The following is a 26,922-nucleotide window of genomic DNA, read 5'->3' as shown; positions in this document are numbered from 1 at the left end:
CTACTACTACTACTACTACGACTACTACTACTACTACGACTACTACGACTACTACTACTACTACGACTACTACTACCAATACTACTACTACTACTACTACTACTACGACGACGACGACGACTATTACTACGACTACTACTACGACTACTACTACTACTACTACTACGACGACGACGACTATTACTACGACTACTACTACTACTACTATTATTACCCCCCCCACGCCGACTAAATCGACAGAAAACGGGAGTCATTACCGACCGAGGGGGGGGGGGATTGGGGGAGGGGTGTCACTCGGGACTGCTGCCCCCCCCCCCCCGCACTCAAGGTCCAACTCGGCCACTTCCGCGTTGTTGGCCGAATTTATGGCCTTCCTTGAATGTCCTTCCCCAGGGAGGGGAAGGAGCACAGTGTGGCCCCAAGGACGTGTTCTCTCTGCTCTGACGCCTCCAGGGGAAATACGCTGCTAACCCCCACCCCCCAGCCCTATCCTTCAGCCAACCCCATCACCAGCCCTACCCTTCAATCAACCCCATCACCAGCCCTACCCTTCAATCAACCCCATCACCAGCCCTACCCTTCAACCAACCCCATCACCAGCCCTACCCTTCAGTCCAACTCTTTTACATTTACGGTGTCGTCATCGTATTTGACCTCCTCGTTTACAGTTCTGCTTACATGTCACGAACCCGCATATAAATAACGCGCCGCCCATCTTTATATTATCTTTGGAAACGAAAATATATATGGCCTAATACAGGAAGCCGGCCCACAGCCAATCCTAGCCGTTCATCCCCAAGAGCAAGACGATAGATCAGTCCCTTGCTTGAGAAAGAAAATGATTCTCTCTCTCTCTCTCTCTCTCTCTCTCTCTCTCTCTCTCTCTCTCGGCCATATACACGTGTATATATCATGTATGAAACATACGCGAGCAAGTTCGGGCCGTGAAAGGAGGTCCATTTGGGAAATTCTGGAGGGGATGGTGGGAGGGTGTGGACATACTGGAGGCTGTGTCCACGCCATTCTGGGGAAGGCAATTCTAGATTCATGGCGAGGTGAGCTCTGAGGGGGGCAAACTCTCTCTCTCTCTCTCTCTCTCTCTCTCTCTCTCTCTCTCTCTCTCTCTCTCTCTCTCTCGTCTTAAAAAAATCTTGCATATAAAATATCTCTCGTATTACATGGAATATCTGTCTATCTATCTATCTATATATATATATATATATATATATATATATATATATATATATATATATATGTGTGTGTGTGTGTGTGTGTGTGTGTGTGTGTGTGTGTGTGTGTGTGTGTGTGTCAGGACAAGTTCGGGGACTCACCCGGAAGGGAGAAGTGGGAGGGGAGGGGGGGAAAAGACCCCCCCCCAGCATCCTCCTCCTTACCTGATGCTCCCTCCCCTTCCTTCCATCACTCCCCTTCCCACGATGCCATACCCTCTCCCCAGATCAGGTTCCTCCCCAAGAGCCATCCTCCGCCCTCACAGGTTCCCCCTCTCCCCACGGGTCGGCCTCCCCACGCGGCGGCCCTAACCTGAGGCGCTGGCTCTCCGTCCCTGCAGACGGGACTCTCCTGCAGGAGGAGGTCGAGGCTGGTCGAAGGGGGACTCTTCCACGGCGCCAACTGACACCCCTGCAGGAGGAGGTCGAGGCTGGTCGGGGGGAGGACTCTCCACGGCGCCAACTGACACTCCTGCAGGAGGAGGTCGAGGCTAGTCGAGGGGCTCTCCACGGCGCCAGCCGACCCTCCTGCAGGAGGAGGTGGACGGGTGGTGGTTAGGTGGTGGTTTACCCTTTTTACCTCACCGTTATGAGGCACCTTGCTGAGTGGGTATCTCTGTCACCTCCACGACCCACAGTATAAGACGCTACACTCCACCTGTAGTTGTCCCCCCGCTGCTCTGACGGTAAGGCTTGTGTGTGCATTTCTTCATTTCCTCCTCCCGTGTGCATCTCTTCCAGCGTACAACGTGCACGTTTCAGACGACCAATTTCTCATACTCATGTCCATGTCTGCTTTTTCTCTGAGTAGTGTCAAGGCCAGATCACCAACTCACTAGGGGCCATGGGTCTGCGTGGTCTGTGTATCGATGTAACTCAATCTTCTCCTGTCTATGTCATCTTCTGCCCCTGTATTCTGCCTCTGTTTACATCTGTCTCCGTATTCTGCCTCTGTTTACATCTATCTCCGTATTCTGCCTCTGTTTACATCTGTCTCTGTAGTCTTCCTCTGTTTACATCTGTCCCAGTATTCTGCCCGTTTACACCTGTCCCAGAATTCTGTCTCTGTATAAATTTCTGTATTCTTCCTGTTTACATCTCTGCCCCACTATTCTGCCTCTGTTTACATCCCTGTCTCTCTCTCTCTTCTGCATCCGTCTATGTCCTCCGCATCTGTGTTTCAGCGCAGCTTAAATTTACCATGTCTGCCGACCTGTGTCGCCCCGTCTCTATCCCCCCCCCCCAGGAACCTATCCCTCGGGCCTATTTGGGCCTTACTCCATGGTGCACACGCCCTTCCTCCTCCTCCTCCTCCTCCATCCCGCTTTGTCTACCTAAACACACACACACACACACACACACACACACACACACACACACACACACTCCCTCCGCTTCTTTCCAGTCCAACTCACGCAATGGGTCTGGGAAACAAGACGAGACTCTACTCAGACGTTTTCTGGAACACTGGAGGCTCCAGACGATACGCACTTCCAGGGAAAAACGGCTCCTGCACGAGGAAAATAAAGCCAGGGGGAGGGAGGGACAAGGAAGGAGGGGAGGGAGGGAGGGAAAAGGAAGGAGGTTGGGAGGGAGGGACAAGGAAGGAGGGGAGGGAGGGAGGGACAAGGAAGGAGGGGGAGGGTGGGAGGAACAAGGGAGGCAGGGGAGGGAGGGAGGGACAAGAAAGGAGAGGAGGGTGGGAGGGTCAAGGAATGAGGAGGAGGGAGGGACAAGGGAAGAAGGGTGGGAGGGAGGGACAAGGAAGAAGGGAGGAGGGAGGGACAAGGAAGGAAGGATGGAAGGGAGGGACAAGGAAGGAGGGAGGGAGGGAGGGAATCATGATCCTTAAAACACAATACATCTACCACATCTGCCCTCCTCTCTGGCTTTTCTTTTTCCTTTTTTTTTGAAAGGGGAGGATGTAGGGTTGAGAGAGGAGAGAGAGAGAGAGAGAGAGAGAGAGAGAGAGAGAGAGAGAGATGGGAGGGATGTGCACAGATGGACAGAGGTGACAAAGAGGTGATGACAGAATCATTTGCTGTGGTTTGTGAGGGGTCCAAGAGTCCAGTGTGTGTGTGTGTGTGTGTGTGTGTGTGTGTGTGTGTGTGTGTGTGTGTGTGTGTGCCTATTTTACACCTCGCGCCCGGTGAGGAAGAGAACAAATTATAGATTATTAAAGAGCACAGAGCACTTTATCCCGGAGAGAGAGAGAGAGAGAGAGAGAGAGAGAGAGAGAGAGAGAGAGAGAGAGAGAGAGAGAGAGAGCAGCAGCAGAGCCCAGCAATACACACAGAGGCGTAAGACCTTACTCAGACGGAGGGAATACTTCGTTACATATCTAACTGTCCTTCTATGACGTAGGGACAGACAATATATATATACATACATACATATATATATATATATATATATATATATATATATATATATATATATATATATATATATACATGGCTTTACCTCGCTGATAGATCCCCACTATGTCTATCCTACCCTCTACTCTGTGTCTCTTATTTGATAAGGTTAACATCACTTAAAATCGGTCACGCATACAGTATGGCGAAGTACGGTGCTAAGATACCTACGCCCATTTTCTTTGTCAATTTCTCCATAAGCTAATCAGGCCATGAGAGATTACAGTGATCAATCCTACATTGATCGCCGCCCCGGGGGATCATTAGCGAGTGATCGATGCTATAACACACACACACACACACACACACACACACACACACACACACACACACACACACACACGTAATCCAAATGCTGTGAAGTTAAATCAATCAAGCAGGAGATTAGCCAATCAGACGTAAGGATCAACCCACAAGTGACAAAGATGAACCAATCAGGGGCCAGAGATGGAACACAATCAAGAATCAGGTATTAACCAGGTAATTACCCATTAAATACCAACATCATCGCTCAACACCGACATACACAATGATTACTAACGAGTTCTTACAATGTATCAAATAATTCGACTTGAAAAATACCTAACTAAAACGCTACTTTAGGAATGAAAGGACACTCGGCACAACCAACCTTCTTTTAAGTGGTATTTTGAGGCAAAGTGAAGAAATTAATAACTAAACTGAACTGAAACACGTAAAAGTAGAGAGAGAGAGAGAGAGAGAGAGAGAGAGAGAGAGAGAGAGAGAGAGAGAGAGAGAGAGAGAGAGAGAGTCGTGAAATTGAAAAAAAAAAGGCATTCTTAAAACGCCCCAAAACTGCGCACACACACAAACAGCTGCCGGACACAATGGAGATACTGTATTTTCATACAAGAACAGAATACACTAGAAAGCCGGAGGCTAATGGCAAAGAAACACCGCTGTCAGTGAAGACAAGCGTACAACTTAACTCTACATAGAACTTTGGTTTGGAAATAATTAGTCTGTGTGTGTGTGTGTGTGTGTGTGTGTGACTGCGTAGGTGGGGTCGGGTGGGAAGAAGAATGGCGTAAGCATCCGTATCTCACACACAAAAAAAAGAGCAACAGATGTAAATGAGATGAACCTTTGCCCTGAGTGGGGTCAAAGGTCAGGGGTCGTGTGTGTGTGTGTGTGTGTGTGTGTGTGTGTGTGTGTGTGTGTGCAACCACATCAACCTATCAAATCGACCCTCCACACTAGCTCAAGCCACAGCATGGGCACCCCACACTCCCGCTCGCTGATCCAGCCACCAGCTGACCTTCAAAAACGTCTTCCTATCATCACCAATTCACAAGTATCCCCTCCCCACACACAACCCTTAGTAGCAAAACACCACCAATCGGAAATCTGATGTTTAAAAAAAACTAAATTTTAAACCTCCGGATCAATGGACTAAATATATATATATAAAAAAAGATACCCTGAAATTTAACTGTCAAATCATCTTGCCTTCTTCTCTGAGATGCCGCCCCGCCACACGCCCTCCCTCGACCTGACCTGACCATGGCCACACGCCCTCCCCCTCCCCACCCACATGAGCACACCAAAAGCAACATCATCTCCCCCTCCCTCCTCAACACCCCCTCCCTCCTCAACACCCCCTCCCTCCCTCCTCCTCGTCAACCTCCCCGGGTCAACACGAGTCGGGTCATCCATATTGTCAGAGACGAGGCAGACCTTCGGCCACGGAGGGAGGCCGGAATTAGCCTGGACACCACAATGGCCATGACAACGCTGGCCTCCACCTCCTTCCACTCCCTGGTCTTCTGAACATAACATCACAGCCTCCATAACGGCCGACACGGGGAGGAGGGTAGGGGAGGGATGGAGAGGAGGGAGGGGGTCATCACCACCACCTCACTAACCCCCTCCCTCCCAGCCCACACACGAGGTACGGGGGTTGGATGAACATGTCCGTGGCTCTTGTGCTGGGTCATCAACACGTACAGATGTGTTCATATCAAAACACCAATTACCCAATTCCTGTTAGCCGGACTTGGTCTTTTCAGTGATGGGCCGCCATGTCCCCGGGGGATGGACACCCCCTTGATAGGCTCATCAAGCCCATCAGTTAAGGGCCATTACCTAGTACATGGCAACAGCCAGAAGAAAAAAAAAATTCTTCCACACAGACCAAGGAAGAACACCCGAGTGGGTTCCCATCTACCTACGCCGGGGATCGAACCGGGGCCTCTGGTCAGCAGCGGTAAACACACCACCACGGCGGTATTACAAAGAACGTTCCTACCAATTATGCCACTCTCTCTCTCTCTCCCAGGAAACGGCGATATATATATATATATATATATATATATATATATATATATATATATATATATATATATATATATATATATATTTTTCTTCTTTTTTTTGCTGTCTCCCGCTTTTGCGAGATAGCGCAAGGAAACAGATGAAAGAAATGGCCCACCCCCCCCCCCATACACATGTATATACATACGTCCACACACACAAATATACATACCTACACAGCTTTCCATGGTTTACCCAGACGCTTCACATACCCTGATTCAATCCACTGACAGCACGTCAACCCCGGTATACCACATCGTTCCAATTCACTCTATTCCTTGCCCTCCTTTCACCCTCCTGCATGTTCAGGCCCCGATCACACAAAATCTTTTTCACTCCATCTTTCCGCCTCCAATTTGGTCTCCCACTTCTCCTCGTTCCATCCACCTCCGACACATATATCCTCTTGGTCAATCTTTCCTCACTCATTCTCTCCATGCACCCAAACCATTTCAAAACACCCTCTTCTGCTCTCTCAACCACGCTCTTTTTATTTCCATACATCTCTCTTACCCTTACGTTACTTACTCAATCAAACCACCTCACACCACACATTGTCCTCAAACATCTCATTTCCAGCACATCCATCCTCCTGCGCACAACTCTATCCATAGCCCACGCCTCGCAACCATACAACATTGTTGGAGCCACTATTCCTTCAAACATACCCATTTTTGCTTTCCAAGATAATGTTCTCGACTTCCACACATTCTTCAAGGCTCACAGGATTTTTGCCCCCTCCCCCACCCTATGATCCACTTCTGCTTCCATGGTTCCATCCGCTGCCAGATCCACTCCCAGATATCTAAAACACTTCACTTCCTCCAGTTTTTCTCCATTCAAACATACCTTCCAATTGACTTGACCCTCAACCCTACTGTACCTAATTACCTTGCTCTTATTCACATTTACTCTTAACTTTCTTCTTTCACACACTTTACCAAACTCAGTCACCAGCTTCTGCAGTTTCTCACATGAATCAGCCACCAGCGCTGTATCACCAGCGAACAACAACTGACTCACTTCCCAAGCTCTCTCATCCCCAACAGACTTCATACTTGCCCCTCTTTCCAAAACTCTTGCATTCACCTCCCTAACAACCCCATCCATAAACAAATTAAACAACCATGGAGACATCACACACCACTGCCGCAAACCTAAATTCACTGAGAACCAATCACTTTCCTCTCTTCCTACACGTACACATGCCTTACATCCTCGATAAAAACTTTTCACTGCTTCTAACAACTTGCCTCCCACACCATATATTCTTAATACCTTCCACAGAGCATCTCTATCAACTCTATCATATGCCTTCTCCAGATCCATAAATGCTACATACAAATCCATTTGCTTTTCTAAGTATTTCTCACATACATTCTTCAAAGCAAACACCTGATCCACACATCCTCTACCACTTCTGAAACCGCACTGCTCTTCCCCAATCTGATGCTCTGTACATGCCTTCACCCTCTCAATCAATACCCTCCCATATAGTTTACCAGGAATACTCAACAAACTTATACCTCTGTAATTTGAGCACTCACTCTTATCCCCTTTGCCTTTGTACAATGGCACTATGCACGCATTCCGCCAATCCTCAGGCACCTCACCATGAGTCATACATACATTAAATAACCTTACCAACCAGTCAACAATACAGTCACCCCCTTTTTTAATAAATTCCACTGCAATACCATCCAAACCTGCTGCCTTGCCGGCTTTCATCTTCCGCAAAGCTTTTACTACCTCTTCTCTGTTTACCAAATCATTTTCCCTAACCCTCTCACTTTGCACACCACCTCGACCAAAACACCCTATATCTGCCACTCTGTCATCAGACACATTCAACAAACCTTCAAAATACTCATTCCATCTCCTTCTCACATCACCACTACTTGTTATCACCTCCCCATTTACGCCCTTCACTGAAGTTCCCATTTGCTCCCTTGTCTTACGCACCCTATTTACCTCCTTCCAGAACATCTTTTTATTCTCCCTAAAATTTACTGATAGTCTCTCACCCCAACTCTCATTTGCCCTTTTTTTCACCTCTTGCACCTTTCTCTTGACCTCCTGTCTCTTTCTTTTATACTTCTCCCACTCAATTGCATTTTTTCCCTGCAAAAATCGTCCAAATGCCTCTCTCTTCTCTTTCACTAATACTCTTACTTCTTCATCCCACCACTCACTACCCTTTCTAAACAGCCCACCTCCCACTCTTCTCATGCCACAAGCATCTTTTGCGCAATCCATCACTGATTCCCTAAATACATCCCATTCCTCCCCCACTCCCCTTACTTCCATTGTTCTCACCTTTTTCCATTCTGTACACAGTCTCTCCTGGTACTTCCCCACACAGGTCTCCTTCCCAAGCTCACTTACTCTCACCACCTTCTTCACCCCAACATTCACTCCTCTTTTCTGAAAACCCATACTAATCTTCACCTTAGCCTCCACAAGATAATGATCAGACATCCCTCCAGTTGCACCTCTCAGCACATTAACATCCAAAAGTCTCTCTTTCGCACGCCTGTCAATTAACACGTAATCCAATAACGCTCTCTGGCCATCTCTCCTGCTTACATAAGTATACTTATGTATATCTCGCTTTTTAAACCAGGTATTCCCAATCATCAGTCCTTTTTCAGCACATAAATCTACAAGCTCTTCACCATTTCCATTTACAACACTGAACACCCCATGCATACCAATTATTCCCTCAACTGCCACATTACTCACCTTTGCATTCAAATCACCCATCACTATAACCCGGTCTCGTGCATCAAAACCGCTAACACACTCATTCAGCTGCTCCCAAAACACTTGCCTCTCATGATCTTTCTTCTCATGCCCAGGTGCATATGCACCAATAATCACCCACCTCTCTCCATCAACTTTCAATTTTACCCATATTAATCGAGAATTTACTTTCTTACATTCTATCACATACTCCCACAACTCCTGTTTCAGGAGTATTGCTACTCCTTCCCTTGCTCTTGTCCTCTCACTAACCCCTGACTTCACTCCCCAGACATTTCCAAACCACTCTTCCCCTTTACCCTTGAGCTTCGTTTCACTCAGAGCCAAAACATCCAGGTTCCTTTCCTCAAACATACTACCTATCTCTCCTTTTTTCACATCTTGGTTACATCCACACACATTTAGGCACCCCACTCTGAGCCTTCGAGGAGGATGATCACTCCCCGCGTGACTCCTTCTTCTGTTTCCCATTTTAGAAAGTTAATACAAGGAGGGGAGGATTTCCGGCCCCCCGCTCCCGTCCCCTCTAGTCGCTTTCTACGACACGCGAGGAATACGTGGGAAGTATTCTTTCACCCCTATCCCCAGGGATAATATACATATATATATACATACACACACACACACACATACACACACATACGCACATACACACACACACACACACATACATATATATACATATATACATATATACATATATATATATATATATATATATATATATATATATATATATATATACAATCTAGTGTTGCACTTACTACAATGGTTCATAAATTTTGGAAAGAATTCCCACAAGCATTACTTCTCAGCCACATTCATCTCGGAGTGAATAATCTATCAATAAACAACAATATGTGGCATACAGGAATAGATTAAAAACTTTCTGACCAAGGAATATACATGTGTGTGTGTGTGTGTGTGTGTGTGTGTGTGTGTGTGTGTGTGTGTGAGGAATAACTTCACAATGACCTTTAAGTGTGGCTCTCCTAACGACAATCAACGTCTGTTCAAACGTAATGGCCGGCAACACACACACACACACACACCTCCCAAACTCTATAACCTATCTCAGCCTAACGCGATACAAACTTTCAACACAGCGTTCAGGCCAGAGATACTTTTTAGGATAATGCATTCACGCAACGATGAACAGATCTCCCAGGACCTCGTGTTGACAACACCGGCATCAAAAGCAGATCCACGTCAAAATAAGAGTTAGTTTCAAGTTTTCCAGGGCCTGCAACACCCACCCCTCCCCACTCCAATCAGTCAAACAGCAATGAAAATTTAATACACATTCATCAGCACAAGGGGGGGGGGGGGGGAGGTGGTCTTCTCCTGCAACTACACTTAACATTAAATATTCATACATTATCACCAAGGCAGCGTAGCGTTCTCCCGCAACTACAAGTTAGGAAACTTCGAAGTGGTTTAAAACGTCTGGTGGCGAACACGATCTGCTACTGTATATAAATCAACAAACTCTACTTAATACATAAAATACATTATACAAATAGTTGTGTTACGTGAATTTATAATACACACTCTTGTTTTCCAGACCCGCAAGAGATTTTGGTTTTGTTCAACATGTAAAGTAGACAAACTTGCCAAAACGTGAGTAATAGAGAAATTTTTTGTATTCTACTATCTATGTATCAAGCATCGCTTGTCCCACACGCCAAGCAGTCTGGAATATCTGTCTTCGCTGGCCCACAGCACTTTCCAACCACTCACTCAAAAACCAAACCAACATGACCGAGTTCAATACACGGATCATACACATATATATAACCCTCCCAAATATAAATATACAAATATATAAAAAAAAGAAGGAAACCAATCCTTTTCGAAAGCAGAGGCGGCGAGATGAGCAACGACCAACACTCACCCATGCCGCCAGCAAGTAGGCAATAACCATAATTTTCAATGGCCAAAACAAAGAGATAGGCTTTGGCCATCTGTAACACCCCCAGGAGGAGGAGGAGGGAGGAGGAGCAGCAGGAGGAGGGAGATTCGAATACCCCCCACGCGCTACGGTCGGTCGGCCACCAGCCACCATCACGTACCTCACATTAACCTTTGTTCTGTGAATGATAACATACCGGGATAAACAAGGCATAAAGCATCACCAGGCATGATGGCCTTATTCAGACACTGCCATTACGGTCGTCGACACCTGATTGCACATGGTAGTTCAGTGCCAGTGACGAAGCTAGATTCAAAACCACATTAAACCTAGGCCATGCACCACCGTGTGTATATATGACTTAATTCGAACTACTTATAATCACACTACCGCATTAAACTTTCTTCATATTGAATTATCATACCGACAACCGTCTGAAACTGCTTGATACTAACGTTACGGTAAACAGCGAAATACATGACCTAGGAATATGCAGCCAGGTTTCCCAGACAGTGTGTGTTGGGGGGTCAGGTCAAGTTAGGGTATGGAGGCAAATGCTTCCAGCCATGCCTCTCTCTCTCTCTCTCTCTCTGGGACGATCCACTTAATCCAATTGGACAAGCAACAGGGCGGATGTCGGCCCACAGGCAGGCTGTGGAAAGGGGAGGGGGTGGGTCTGTGGCACGGATGGGGTAGGAGGAGGGCGGGGAGATTATCACCCCCCTCCCTCCCTCCACCAACCATTAACTCTACACCGAACTTTTTCATGGCGCAGTTGTCTGGAGGTACGTCACATCAAGGCAGGTGGGTGAGGGAAGCCCATAAGGATGGGATTTAATCAAGATGGTCAGGGGCCTGAGCCCGGATTAAACCATGGCAGCCAGGGTTTAAGCAGGATTTGGTTTAGAGGCGGTCTTAACTTTGGTGATGTGGTTACATCATGGTGCGGGAATGAGGGAGAGAGGGGTGGGGGTGTGGGTTTTCAGAGCTACAGAGTTTATTTATGCCAGGATGGCTTTAACAAGAAGGTACTTCCTTTACTAGTAAGGGATGGGTTTGGTTAGACGGCAGCTGAAGCGATGCTCAGAGCGATCGGTAACACACCCTCCGTGTCAGGCACGCTGTACTTATCTTGTCTCATTAAAACAAACCTACCCAGCCAGACCTAGCAACATTACCATACACCCAGGTTTCTTTCCTCTAACTAATCTCTCATCTTTAAACATCTTTTTTTTCCTATCTTTCTTTTTCAGGTAATTATATTTCTGATACTCCTATCTCTTTTCAACCCAAGCCACACAGGCCTAGTTAAGGTGGAAGCCACCTTCGTCACCAGAATCACTAAGAAAACTCCCTCCCTCCTCATGGAGAGGACATTCTCTCCCTCCTCATGGAGAGGACATTCTCTCCCCCCTCATGGAGGGAAGTCCCTTCCCTCCCTCCCTCCCCATGTTCAGTCATCCATCATCAGAAGAGAAATACCCCTGAATGATCATCATTAACAACCTAAAACACACAAAACAATGGTTAGCACCTTGTCACATAAAGAAGAGGACTGTTCCTTCTTATACCCTGAACCAGTAATTACAAAACCAAGGATCCAACAATATATATATATATATACACTCTCTCTCTCTCCTGACATCCCTCGGGGTCACAGGTCGTCTGCAACACGACCTTCAATTCAGGTGCCCCAGACGTGAGAACGAAAGGCGACGGGGAAAATAGAGCGACTTCAGAGAAGAGCAACAAAACAAATTCCGTCCCATAAATAAGCAAGAGAAAAGATAGGAGGGGAAAAATAAAAGATAGGAGGGGAAAAATAAAAGGTTTCAAGGTGGTTTCCAAGACGAAGTTTTCAAGAACCGTAATAATTTCCTTACCGTGGGAATACTTACCCCCCCCCCCCCCCTACTTACATGCAGACGTAATCATCATAAATAAAGACTTGTTAACGAGGCGGGCAAAAGGCTCAGCTGTACGGATGGGTGAACGATGGAGGAATGTCACCTCCGCATGTTGTCGGTGCGCATACTCGACGTCAAAAGTTTGATAAAAAAAACTTCCCCTGAACCTTATCTCTCTCTCTCTCTCTCTCTCTCTCTCTCTCTCTCTCTCTCTCTCTCTCTCTCTCTCTCTCTCTCTCTCGTTTCAGATGAGAGTCTCCTTCCACGGTTTCTCTCCCCACTCCCCCTTTATATTACTTTCCTATAAAATGTCCACGGCAGTATACCTTCACCACACAACACAGTGTTCCTTCTCAGTCTCTCCCTCCCTCCCACCGTTAGGTTGGGTCATCTCTCCCTCCTACGGGTCTGGCCACCACCCCTTCGTACCTCCCTACTGCAGGTCGAGATCTCCCTCCCTCCACCTGCAAGCTGAGCCGCCCCTCCCTCCTTTAAGTCAGGCTATCCCTACTGCCCTCCCACCTGCAGATCGGGTTACCCCTCTTCTTCCCTCCCTCCTGCAGATCGGGCGACCCCTCCCTCCTGAAGGTCGGATTACCCCTTCTTCTCTCCCTCCTACAGGTCGGGCCACCCCTTACTCCCTCCTGGAGGTTAGGCTGGCCTTCCCTCCTGCTGTCGGTCCGCCCCCGCCCCCCTGCAGGTTAGAGTGCCCCCTCCCTCCCCACTGCAGGTCGGCCGCCCCTCCCACCTGTAGGTCGAGCAGCCTCTCTCTCTCTCCCTCCTGCAAGGTGAGTCGCCCCTCTCTCTCTCCCCTTCCCCTTCGGCAAGTCGACCGCCCTCCCACTGCAGACGAAGGCAACGCAAGTGGAAAAAAATTACGACTCTCCCACTTCCCTTATTATTCATGAAAGATGCCACTAGACCCTCCGCCCGGCAGCCGCATGAGTGCCGCAGATGAGGAAGGGGAAGCTGTGCCGCACGGGAAGGGGAGGGTGTGAGGTTGTGCCGCATGGGAGGGCAAGGAGGGAGGCTGTGCCACAAGTGAAAGGAGGCGAGGCTATACCGTAAGTGCGGTGAGGGACACTGTGCCGCAGGTGAGGGAAGGAAGCTATGTCGCAGGTAAGGGGAGACAGGCAGGCCGTGGCGCAGATAAGGAGGGAGGGAAGCTTTGATGCAGGTAAAGGGAGGTAGAGACGCTTTGCCGCAGGTGAAAAGAAGGGAAGTCATGCCGGAGGTAAAGGCAGGAAAGCTGTGCCGCAGGTGAGCAGAGGGAAGGTTGTGCCGAAGGTGGGGTGAGAGAGGGATGCTGAGCCGCAGGTGAGGAGAGAGAGGGATGCTGAGCCGCAGGTGAGGTGAGGGGAGAGAGCCAGGGAAGCTGGCATGCTGGGCCGTAAGCGAGGGTGAGGTGACGAACCAACATGTACCCTAAGCCAAACTGGCAGAGCCAACACGCACACGTAACCAACCTCCCGATGCAGGCGATACCTACGTACGTGCAGGCAGGTCGCAGGCGCGTGCGCCCACCGTCCGTGCGACGGCCTAAGGACGGACGGACGGACGGGGCGAGCGACCGTACTGAAGGAGCGCTGTGGTACAACGGAGAGACCAATGAAAACAAAAAAGTTCCACGTCTTATATACGATAAAAAAGGATCACGCGAAAAGCCCTTCACGTTCACCTGCGTCACCTCATTTCCCTCCTGAAGTTCCTGAGAATCAAGTACAACGGAAAAACAATAACAGCAGCCACAATATGGGCAACCACACCAGACGCAACAGTTAAGAGACGTTACGTAACTCGTAAATAATAATCTAAGCCAGACGTACGCTCGTGTGTGTGTGTGTGTGTGTGTGTGTGTGTGTGTGTTACGCTAGACAGTACGCATGTGACGGGACTGATGGACGGCGTCAAAAAGGGGATGTGGGGGGTGGTGGTGGTGGTGTGTGAAGACTGAATGAAAAGAGCGTACACTGCTGCACTTTACGTTGGTGGGGAAGCGTAGTGTGGCGCGCGGATGACCTTGAATCATCTCCCAGCTATGTTCACGGGTTGAGTGAGGGACACACTCACACACACACAAACCCCCCACCCCCTTAACTTCTTCCCCTCCTCCCCCCCCCCCCTTACCGATCAATAATGACCCAACGACCCACTGTCACCCACCCACCCCAACCCAAGTCATTACTCACCGGCCATCCTGAGAGGAGCAGACACCAGGGAATGATCCAAGAGAGCTTTGCGGACCTCATCTCAACGCGACACTGGCAAACACCGAGGGAAGCATGGGAGCTACAGCGTCACTGTGCACCCCACCGTGGCCCATCTCACACTGAGGCCTTCCCGCCACTCGCCGATCACAAGTACCGCGTTTTCAGTTGCCAACTACCTTACCTCTTGCCCTGCCCTACCCGCCCACCCCTTAAACCTTTCTCCCCCTCACTCACTCCCCCATCACCAATAATAAGGCTCTATGTGAAGGTAATGGTAACCCATAGCCTCACCCCCGCCTGCATGACGACAGTTATCTGTCGTTTAAACTATATGAAAAAAAAAAAAAAACGCGCAAGGTTGAGTGGATAAGCTGGATCATTCTGAACGTTACATTAGAGCGAGCGAGCTGGTTAAGAGCGATATTTCCAATTAGGAGAGACACACACACGGACAGTATCTGTATTTCCTGTAATGAAAGACTAAGTTGATAACATTAATACCGAACATTCACCTGATTATGAACTTGTGTATATATATTTTTTTTTTTTTTTTTTTTATACTTTGTCGCTGTCTCCCGCGTTTGCGAGGTAGCGCAAGGAAACAGACGAAAGAAATGGCCCAACCCCCCCCCCCATACACACGTACATACACACGTCCACACACGCAAATATACATACCTACACAGCTTTCCATGGTTTACCCCAGACGCTTCACATGCCTTGCTTCAATCCACTGACAGCACGTCAACCCCTGTATACCACATGACTCCAATTCACTCTATTTCTTGCCCTCCTTTCACCCTCCTTCATGTTCAGGCCCCGATCACACAAAATCTTTTTCACTCCATCTTTCCACCTCCAATTTGGTCTCCCTCTTCTCCTCGTTCCCTCCACCTCCGACACATATATCCTCTTGGTCAATCTCTCCTCACTCATTCTCTCCATGTGCCCAAACCATTTCAAAACACCCTCTTCTGCTCTCTCAACCACGCTCTTTTTATTTCCACACATCTCTCTTACCCTTACGTTACTTGCTCGATCAAACCACCTCACACCACACATTGTCCTCAAACATCTCATTTCCAGCACATCCATCCTCCTGCGCACATCTCTATCCATAGCCCACGCCTCGCAACCATACAACATTGTTGGAACCACTATTCCCTCAAACATACCCATTTTTGCTTTCCGAGATAATGTTCTCGACTTCCACACATTTTTCAAGGCTCCCAAAATTTTCGCCCCCTCCCCCATCCTATGATCCACTTCCGCTTCCATGGTTCCATCCGCTGACAGATCCACTCCCAGATATCTAAAACACTTCACTTCCTCCAGTTTTTCTCCATTCAAACTCACCTCCCAATTGACTTGACCCTCACCCCTACTGTACCTAATAACCTTGCTCTTATTCACATTTACTCTCAACTTTCTTCTTCCACACACTTTACCAAACTCAGTCACCAGCTTCTGCAGTTTCTCACATGAATCAGCCACCAGCGCTGTATCATCAGCGAACAACAACTGACTCACTTCCCAAGCTCTCTCATCCCCAACAGACTTCATACTTGCCCCTCTTTCCAGGACTCTTGCATTTACCTCCCTTACAACCCCATCCATAAACAAATTAAACAACCATGGAGACATCACACACCCCTGCCGCAAACCTACATTCACTGAGAACCAATCATATATATATATATTTATTTATTTATTTATTTATTTATTTATTTTACTTTGTCGCTGTCTCCCGCGTTTGCGAGGTAGCGCAAGGAAACAGACGAAAGAAATGGCCCAACCCAACCCCATACACATGTATATACACACACGTCCACACACGCAAATATACACACCCATACATCCCAACGCACACACACACACACACACATATATATATATATATATATATATATATATATATATATATATATATATATATATATTTTTTTTTTATTATACTTTGTCGCTGTCTCCCGCGTTTGCGAGGTAGCGCAAGGAAACAGACAAAAGAAATGGCCCAACCCCCCCCCCCCCATACACATGTATATACATACGTCCACACACGCAAATATACATACCTACACAGCTTTCCATGGTTTACCCCAGACGCTTCACATGCCTTGATTCAATCCACTGACAGCACGTCAACCCCGTATACCACATCGCTCCAATTCACTCTATTCCTTGCCCTCCTTTCACCCTCCTGCATGTTCAGGCCCCGATCACACAAAATCTTTTTCACTCCATCTTTCCACCTCCAATTTGGTCTCCCTCTTCTCCTCGTTCCCTCCACCTCCGACACATATATCCTCTTGGTCAATCTTTCCTCACTCATTCTCTCCATGTGCCCAAACCACTTCAAAACACCCTCTTCTGCTCTCTCAACCACGCTCTTTTTATTTCCACACATCTCTCTTACCCTTACGTTACTCACTCGATCAAACCACCTCACACCACACATTGTCCTCAAACATCTCATTTCCAGCACATCCATCCTCCTGCGCACAACTCTATCCATAGCCCACGCCTCGCAACCATACAACATTGTTGGAACCACTATTCCTTCAAACATACCCATTTTTGCTTTCCGAGATAATGTTCTCGACTTCCACACATTCTTCAAGGCTCCCAGAATTTTCGCCCCCTCCCCCACCCTATGATCCACTTCCGCTTCCATGGTTCCATCCACTGCCAGATCCACTCCCAGATATCTAAAACACTTTACTTCCTCCAGTTTTTCTCCATTCAAACTTACCTCCCAATTGACTTGACCCTCAACCCTACTGTACCTAATAACCTTGCTCTTATTCACATTTACTCTTAACTTTCTTCTTTCACACACTTTACCAAACTCAGCCACCAGCTTCTGCAGTTTCTCACATGAATCAGCCACCAGCGCTGTATCATCAGCGAACAACAACTGACTCACTTCCCAAGCTCTCTCATCCCCAACAGACTTCATACTTGCCCCTCTTTCCAAAACTCTTGCATTCACCTCCCTAACAACCCCATCCATAAACAAATTAAACAACCATGGAGACATCACACACCCCTGCCGCAAACCTACATTCACTGAGAACCAATCACTTTCCTCTCTTCCTACACGTACACATGCCTTACATCCTCGATAAAAACTTTTCACTGCTTCTAACAACTTGCCTCCCACACCATATATTCTTAATACCTTCCACAGAGCATTTCTATCAACTCATCATATGCCTTCTCCAGATCCATAAATGCTACATACAAATCCATTTGCTTTTCTAAGTATTTCTCACATACATTCTTCAAAGCAAACACCTGATCCACACATCCTCTACCACTTCTGAAACCACATTGCTCTTCCCCAATCTGATGCTCTGTACATGTCTTCACCCTCTCAATCAATACCCTCCCATATAATTTACCAGGAATACTCAACAAACTTATACCTCTGTAATTTGAGCACTCACTCTTATCCCCTTTGCCTTTGTACAATGGCACTATGCTCGCATTCCGCCAATCCTCAGGCACCTCACCATGAGTCATACATACATTAAATAACCTTACCAACCAGTCAATAATACAGTCACCCCCTTTTTTAATAAATTCCACTGCAATACCATCCAAACCTGCTGCCTTGCCGGCTTTCATCTTCCGCAAAGCTTTTACTACCTCTTCTCTGTTTACCAAATCATTTTCCCTAACCCTCTCACTTTGCACACCACCTCGACCAAAACACCCTATATCTGCCACCCTATCATCAGACACATTCAACAAACCTTCAAAATACTCACTCCATCTCCTTCTCACATCACCACTACTTGTTATCACCTCGCCATTTGCGCCCTTCACTGAAGTTCCCATTTGCTCCCTTGTCTTACGCACTTTATTTACCTCCTTCCAGAACATCTTTTTATTCTCCCCAAAATTTAATGATACTCTCTCACCCCAACTCTCATTTGCCCTCTTTTTCAACTCTTGCACCTTTCTCTTGACCTCCTGTCTTTCTTTTATACATCTCCCACTCAATTGCATTTTTTCCTCGCAAAAATCGTCCAAATGCCTCTCTCTTCTCTTTCACTAATAATCTTACTTCTTCATCCCACCACTTACTATCCTTTCTAATCAACCCACCTCCCACTCTTCTCATGCCACAAGCATCTTTTGCGCAATCAATCACTGATTCCATAAATACATCCCATTCCTCCCCCACTCCCCTTACTTCCATTGTTCTCACCTTTTTCCATTCTGTACTCAGTCTCTCCTGGTACTTCCTCACACAAGTCTCCTTCCCAAGCTCACTTACTCTCACCACCCTCTTCACCCCAACATTCACTCTTCTTTTCTGAAAACCCATACAAATCTTCACCTTAGCCTCCACAAGATAATGATCAGACATCCCTCCAGTTGCAGTTCTCAGCACATTAACACCCAAAAGTCTCTCTTTCGCGCGCCTGTCAATTAACACGTAATCCAATAACGCTCTCTGGCCGTCTCTCCTACTTACATACGTATACTTATGTATATCTCGCTTTTTAAACCAGGTATTCCCAATCATCAGTCCTTTTTCAGCACATAAATCTACAAGCTCTTCACCATTTCCATTTCCAACACTGAACACCCCATGTATACCAATTATTCCCTCAACTGCCACATTACTCACCTTTGCATTCAAATCACCCATCACTATAACCCGGTCTCGTGCATCAAAACCACTAACACACTCATTCAGCTGCTCCCAAAACACTTGCCTCTCATGATCTTTCTTCTCATGCCCAGGTGCATATGCACCAATAATCACCCCTCTCTCCAACTTTCAGTTTTACCCACATTAATCGAGAATTTACTTTCTTACATTCTATCACATACTCCCACAATTTCTGTTTCAGGAGTACTGCTACTCCTTCCCTTGCTCTTGTCCTCTCACTAACCCCTGACTTTACTCCCAAGACATTCCCAAACCACTCTTCCCCTTTACCCTTGAGCTTCGTTTCACTCAGAGCCAAAACATCCAGGTTCCTTTCCTCAAACATACTACCTATCTCTCCTTTTTTCACATCTTGGTTACATCCACACACATTTAGACACCCCAGTCTGAGCCTTCGAGGAGGATGAGCACTCCCCGCGTGACTCCTTCTTCTGTTTCCCATTTTAGAAAGTTATATATATACATATATATATATATATATATATATATATATATATATATATATATATATATATATATATGTATCTTTCATACTATTCGCCAATTCCCGCATTAGCGAAGTAGCGTTAAGAACAGAGGACTGGGCCTTTGAGGGAATATCCTCACCTGGCCCCCTTCTCTGTTCCTTCTTTTGGAAAAAAAAAAAAATGAGAGGGGAGGATTTCCAGCCCCCCGCTCCCTTCCCTTTTAGTAGCCTTCTACGACACGCAGGGAATACGGGGATATATATATATATATATATATATATATATATATATATATATATATATATTCATACTATTCGCCATTTCCCGCTTTAACGAGGTAGCGTTAAGAACAGAGGACTGGGCCTTTGAGGGAATATCCTCACATGGCCCCCTTCTCTGTTCCTTCTTTTGGAAAATTTAAAAAAAAAAAATGAGGGGAGGATTTCCAGTCCCCCCCCCCCCGCTCCCTTCCCTTTTAGTCGCCTTCTACGACACGCAGGGAATACGTGGGAAGTATTCTTTCTCCCCTATCCCCAGGGATATATATATATATATATATATATATATATATATATATATATATATATATATATATATATATTTTTTTTTTTTTTTTTTTTTTTTTTTTTTTCAATTTTCCAAAGGAAGGAACAGAGAAGGGGGCCGGGTGAGGATGTTTCCTCAGAGGCCCAGTCCTCTGTTCTTAACGCTACCTCGCTGAGGCGGGAAATGGCGAATAGTATGAAAAAAAAAAAATATATATATATATATATATGTATGAATATATGATTTGAATGCGAAGGTGAGTAATGTGGCAGTTGAGGGAATAATTGGTATGCATGGGGTGTTCAGTGTTGTAAATGGAAATGGTGAAGAGCTTGTAGATTTATGTGCTGAAAAAGGACTGATGATTGGGAATACCTGGTTTAAAAAGCGAGATATACATAAGTATACTTATGTAAGTAGGAGAGATGGCCAGAGAGCGTTATTGGATTACGTGTTAATTGACAGGCGTGCGAAAGAGAGACTTTTGGATGTTAATGTGCTGAGAGGTGCAACTGGAGGGATGTCTGATCATTATCTTGTGGAGGCTAAGGTGAAGATTAGTATGGGTTTTCAGAAAAGAGGAGTGAATGTTGGGGTGAAGAAGGTGGTGAGAGTAAGTGAGCTTGGGAAGGAGACCTGTGTGGGGAAGTACCAGGAGAGACTGTGTACAGAATGGAAAAAGGTGAGAACAATGGAAGTAAGGGGAGTGGGGGATGAATGGGATGTATTTTAGGGAATCAGTGATGGATTGCGCAAAAGATGCTTGTGGCATGAGAAGAGTGGGAGGTGGGCTGTTTAGAAAGGGTAGTGAGTGGTGGGATGAAGAAGTAAGAGTATTAGTGAAAGAGAAGAGAGAGGCATTTGGACGATTTTTGCAGGGAAAAAATGCATTTGAGTGGGAGAAGTATAAAAGAAAGAGACAGGAGGTCAAGAGAAAGGTGCAAGAGGTGAAAAAAAGGGCAAATGAGAGTTGGGGTGAGAGACTATCAGTAAATTTTAGGGAGAATAAAAAGATGTTCTGGAAGGAGGTAAATAGGGTGCGTAAGACAAGGGAGCAAATGGGAACTTCAGTGAAGGGCGTAAATGGGGAGGTGATAACAAGTAGCGGTGATGTGAGAAGGAGATGGAATGAGTATTTTGAAGGTTTGTTGAATGTGTCTGATGACAGAGTGGCAGATATAGGGTGTTTTGGTCGAGGTGGTGTGCAAAGTGAGAGGGTTAGGGAAAATGATTTGGTAAACAGAGAAGAGGTAGTAAAAGCTTTGCGGAAGATGAAAGCCGGCAAGGCAGCAGGTTTGGATGGCATTGCAGTGGAATTTATTAAGAAAGGGGGTGACTGTATTGTTGACTGGTTGGTAAGGTTATTTAATGTATGTATGACTCATGGTGAGGTGCCTGAGGATTGGCGGAATGCGTGCATAGTGCCATTGTACAAAGGCAAAGGGGATAAGAGTGAGTGCTCAAATTACAGAGGTATAAGTTTGTTGAGTATTCCTGGTAAATTATATGGGAGGGTATTGATTGAGAGGGTGAAGGCATGTACAGAGCATCAGATTGGGGAAGAGCAGTGCGGTTTCAGAAGTGGTAGAGGATGTGTGGATCAGGTGTTTGCTTTGAAGAATGTATGTGAGAAATACTTAGAAAAGCAAATGGATTTGTATGTAGCATTTATGGATCTGGAGAAGGCATATGATAGAGTTGATAGAGATGCTCTGTGGAAGGTATTAAGAATATATGGTGTGGGAGGCAAGTTGTTAAAAGCAGTGAAAAGTTTTTATCGAGGATGTAAGGCATGTGTACGTGTAGGAAGAGAGGAAAGTGATTGGTTCTCAGTGAATGTAGGTTTGCGGCAGGGGTGTGTGATGTCTCCATGGTTGTTTAATTTGTTTATGGATGGGGTTGTAAGGGAGGTAAATGCAAGAGTCCTGGAAAGAGGGGCAAGTATGAAGTCTGTTGGGGATGAGAGAGCTTGGGAAGTGAGTCAGTTGTTGTTCGCTGATGATACAGCGCTGGTGGCTGATTCATGTGAGAAACTGCAGAAGCTGGTGACTGAGTTTGGTAAAGTGTGTGGAAGAAGAAAGTTGAGAGTAAATGTGAATAAGAGCAAGGTTATTAGGTACAGTAGGGGTGAGGGTCAAGTCAATTGGGAGGTGAGTTTGAATGGAGAAAAACTGGAGGAAGTGAAGTGTTTTAGATATCTGGGAGTGGATCTGTCAGCGGATGGAACCATGGAAGCGGAAGTGGATCATAGGGTGGGGGAGGGGGCGAAAATTTTGGGAGCCTTGAAAAATGTGTGGAAGTCGAGAACATTATCTCGGAAAGCAAAAATGGGTATGTTTGAGGGAATAGTGGTTCCAACAATGTTGTATGGTTGCGAGGCGTGGGCTATGGATAGAGATGTGCGCAGGAGGATGGATGTGCTGGAAATGAGATGTTTGAGGACAATGTGTGGTGTGAGGTGGTTTGATCGAGTAAGTAACGTAAGGGTAAGAGAGAGGTGTGGAAATAAAAAGAGCGTGGTTGAGAGAGCAGAAGAGGGTGTTTTGAAATGGTTTGGGCACATGGAGAGAATGAGTGAGGAGAGATTGACCAAGAGGATATATGTGTCGGAGGTGGAGGGAACGAGGAGAAGAGGGAGACCAAATTGGAGGTGGAAAGATGGAGTGAAAAAGATTTTGTGTGATCGGGGCCTGAACATGCAGGAGGGTGAAAGGAGGGCAAGAAATAGAGTGAATTGGAGTCATGTGGTATACAGGGGTTGACGTGCTGTCAGTGGATTGAAGCAAGGCATGTGAAGCGTCTGGGGTAAACCATGGAAAGCTGTGTAGGTATGTATATTTGCGTGTGTGGACGTGTGTATGTACATGTGTATGGGGGGGGGGGGGTTGGGCCATTTCTTTCGTCTGTTTCCTTGCGCTACCTCGCAAACGCGGGAGACAGCGACAAAGTATAAAAAAAAAAAAAAAAAAAAAAAAAAAAAAATATATATGTATATATATATATATATATATACCGCGACCAATTTCTATAAGTACTGGTGTTACCAAGGTCCCTTTTAAACGCTACTGTAGCCCGGGGGTGCGCTCCTTCCAGTAGCAGGGAAATGTGGACGCCTTTGGAGCGAGTTCTTGGACGAGAAAGTACCAACAAATGATAGAGCCCTGCCATAATATGTCACTCGCGGCGCAAACCTCGAGCAGGTGAAGTCCTTTAACACACACACACACACACACACACATACACAGTCTGTGAGGGCAAAGATGGGCGGTGTATTTGGTTGTACAGTAGTTGCAACGGTACTATAAGGGCGCGAAGCATGAGCCACACAAAAAAAGAAAAATAAGCAGAAGAAGGTGGTTGTGTTGAAATGGAATGCTACATAACACTGTGTGGTGGTGTAAGGAAAGCTGGTCGCGTAAGGAATGATAGCGGAGAGAAACAGGTTGTGGCAGTAACCCGAGTACGATTGGAAGGGTGGAACGCGGTATGCTTCAATGTACGAACGCATGGAGAGGATGAGTGAAGAGAGACTGACTAAGAGGGTGAATGTGTCTGTGATACGGACGGCGCAATGGTTGAGGGAGAAGAGATAGAAGGAAGGGGTGAAAGTACATGGCAGGAGTTTAAAGAGATATGTGAGCGATAGATGGAACTGAAGGCATGTGGTATACAGGGAGCGACGTGCTGTGAAAGGGCTGAACCATGGCACACGAAGCGATCAGATGAAACCACGGATAGGTCTGTGGGGCTTGGGTGTGTAGAGGAGGCTGTGTCTCTGGTGTCACTGCATTATACATGACAACAATAAAGTGGATCGACGCAAATGACACACCGCTCTCTCATTCTCTGTTCCCTGCGCCACCTCCCTGCGTGGAAAACGGCGAAAAAGTACAAGACAAATGCACCAAGAAAATGACTATCTACTTTGGTTTTTCCCCGCTTTCTGCAATGCTACGGTCTCCTGCCTTTTTTCCTCCTAAGCCAATACCTGCTTCCTCTGTTCATAATAACGACTCACCCAGCACCTGCTACCTATGGTCAATATGAAAACCAGCCATCTGCTTCCTCTGATCAATATAAAACCAGCCATCTGCTTCCTCTGATCAATATAAAAACCAGCCATCTGCTTCCTCTGGTCAATATAAAAACCAGCCATCTGCTTCCTCTGGTCAATATAAAAACCAGCCATCTGCTTCCTCTGGTCAATATAAAAACCAGCCATCTGCTTCCTCTGGTCAATATAAAAACCAGCCATCTGCTTCCTCTGGTCAATATAAAACCAAGTCAATATCTTCCTCTGAAGAATATATAAAAAACGGTAATACGTAAACGCAAGTGTAATTGGGCATTCTTCTAAACATGTCACGACTCTGGCAATAAAAAAAAAAAATATACGAGATGCAAAACACAAAAGAAAACAGATGGTTCTGAATACCCCCTGGCGGCGGAAACGAGATCCAAGTGATTATGTAGTTTGTTGGCCCAACGGTCATTACCTGGAGGTGCACTCCTCCGCCAAGGTGCTAAGACTTCACCTGAATTCCCTCTCCCTGAACTGGGAAGGGAGGGGGGTGTGACGACGACGTCAGCGAGCAGGGTGAGGAGGGTGTGTGTGGGAGGAGGATGTGGTAGGGTGTGTGGAGGAGGAGGAGGAGGAGGAGGGCGGGGTGGGTGATGATGATGATGTCGGGGAACGGGCGTCATGTTCCCTCCCTCCAGCCTGCATGACAGGCCGGCAGCCTACCCCCCCTTCTGCGCCCGCAATCCCTGAGGAGCCTCCAAACAGGTCGTCGTCGGGGGGGGAGAGAGAGAGGCTCGCCGTGACGTCAAACCTTCATCTCGTGTGACACGTATGTTTCCCGGTGTGTCCACCCACCGCATCATGACGTCACTCGCTCAGCCTCATCCTCGTTGTTGTAACACAAATAAATACAGAGATACTCATGCTCCAATGCGTCCTTTGTGACATCACCCACTTACGTCCGAGAATAAAGGACTTGGAAAAGGGGGTTGTTGTTGTTGTTGTTGTTGTTCCTCAGTAAATAACATGATCTTCATCCTTTCCAACGATCACGTCTCACGCCCCCCCCTCCGCGTTACGTCGTAACTGAGGGGCCTGACGGCGCCCACGTCGCTGAAGTTCGCTTGTCTTCTCATCTACGTACAGCTCTCACAGTCAAATATCGGCCTCGACTCTACTGCAGTCCAACCTTTTAAATTTCAGGTATTTGCACTTACTTAATTGGATGGCTCTGGTTACAGTCTGGCCTTCTCAAGATGATACGGGACAATGTGTATTCAAAGGAGTTTCCTATCTTTTTAACTCAGGGTTCCTTACTGACTCGTTATCTGTCATTTCTTTTTTAGTTCGTGTTGCCTAAGACGACACGGGCAAATGAATACCAATATCATGTTTACCACATGGCGGCCTAGCTTCGTCTCTTCGATGTATATCAAATGACTTATATTTCTCTCTTGTGTCTCCCCTGATGATGTGATTATTACACGAAAGTGCACTTGAGAACTTATCGTGTTCCATTTTCCCCGTGGACTCATAGGAATACATATATATATATATATATATATATATATATATATATATATATATATATATATATATATATATATATATATATATATATCTTTTTCTTTTAAACTATTCGCCATTTCCCGCGTTAGCGAGGTAGCGTTAAGACCAGAGGACTGGGCCTTTTTTGGAATATCCTCACCTGGCCCTCTCTGTTGCTTCTTTTGGGAAAAAAAAACGAGGGGGAGGATTTCCATATATATATATATATATATATATATATATATATATATATATATATATATATATATATATATATATATATATATATCCTAACCTTAGCTAAGCATCCAATATATAGACTATACTCCCTAGGGGAGGATGAACAGCTGGGTGAACTGCGGACCGACTAATGTCATTATTAAAAATGTCATCTTTTTTCTCCCCGCATGTGATGCGTTTCCATCTGGTTTAACCGCACACACGTTATCAAAAACTCGGCACCAAACGATGTCTGGTAATTTGTATATGTAATCATGCTGAGAGTCACAGTACACTCATCAGCCCTTATTAAAACCCTGATTGTACAAACAGATTTAAAACGACCCCTAACGACAGGACGGCATGTTAAATGGGGGGGAGGGGGTGAAGAACGTTGAATCCCCATTAGCACGACGGTACGATCCCTAGAGAACGACGGCACGACCCCCACAGCACGACGGTAGGCCCTCACAGAGCACGACGGTACGACCCCCAGAGCACGACGGTACGACCCCCACAGAACACGACGGTACGCCCACACAGAGCACGACGGTACGCCCCCAGAGCACGACGGTATGACCCCCAAAGCACGACGGTACGACCTCACAGAGCACAACGGTACGACCCAGAGAACACGACGGTACGACCCCCAGAGCAAGACG

At 46.4% G+C, this 26,922-nt stretch overlaps 1 protein-coding gene across 5 annotated transcripts in view; it reads right to left on the bottom strand.

The window, feature by feature from the left end:
• The window catches only part of LOC139756874 (inter alpha-trypsin inhibitor, heavy chain 4-like), a 457,935-nt gene that overhangs the window by 395,014 nt on the left and 35,999 nt on the right, over positions 1-26,922 (bottom strand). For 2 of the 5 annotated variants that reach the window (XM_071676729.1, XM_071676732.1), the window contains exon 1: positions 14,752-14,893. The exons of 1 other annotated variant lie outside the window; for it this stretch is intronic. In XM_071676729.1, the coding sequence (XP_071532830.1) occupies positions 14,752-14,811 (60 nt within the window). In that variant the 5' untranslated portion in view covers positions 14,812-14,893. Of the gene's footprint in view, positions 1-14,751; positions 14,894-26,922 lie in introns of those variants that run through there. 2 more of the 5 variants (XM_071676728.1, XM_071676731.1) reach the window with 2 other exon arrangements.

Source organism: Panulirus ornatus, chromosome 23 (assembly GCF_036320965.1).
Source record: "Panulirus ornatus isolate Po-2019 chromosome 23, ASM3632096v1, whole genome shotgun sequence".
In the NCBI taxonomy this organism is placed as follows: Eukaryota; Metazoa; Arthropoda; class Malacostraca; order Decapoda; family Palinuridae; genus Panulirus; species Panulirus ornatus.
The sequence above is the reverse complement of the archived record's forward strand: the minus strand, read 5'-3'. Positions and strand labels throughout refer to the sequence as shown.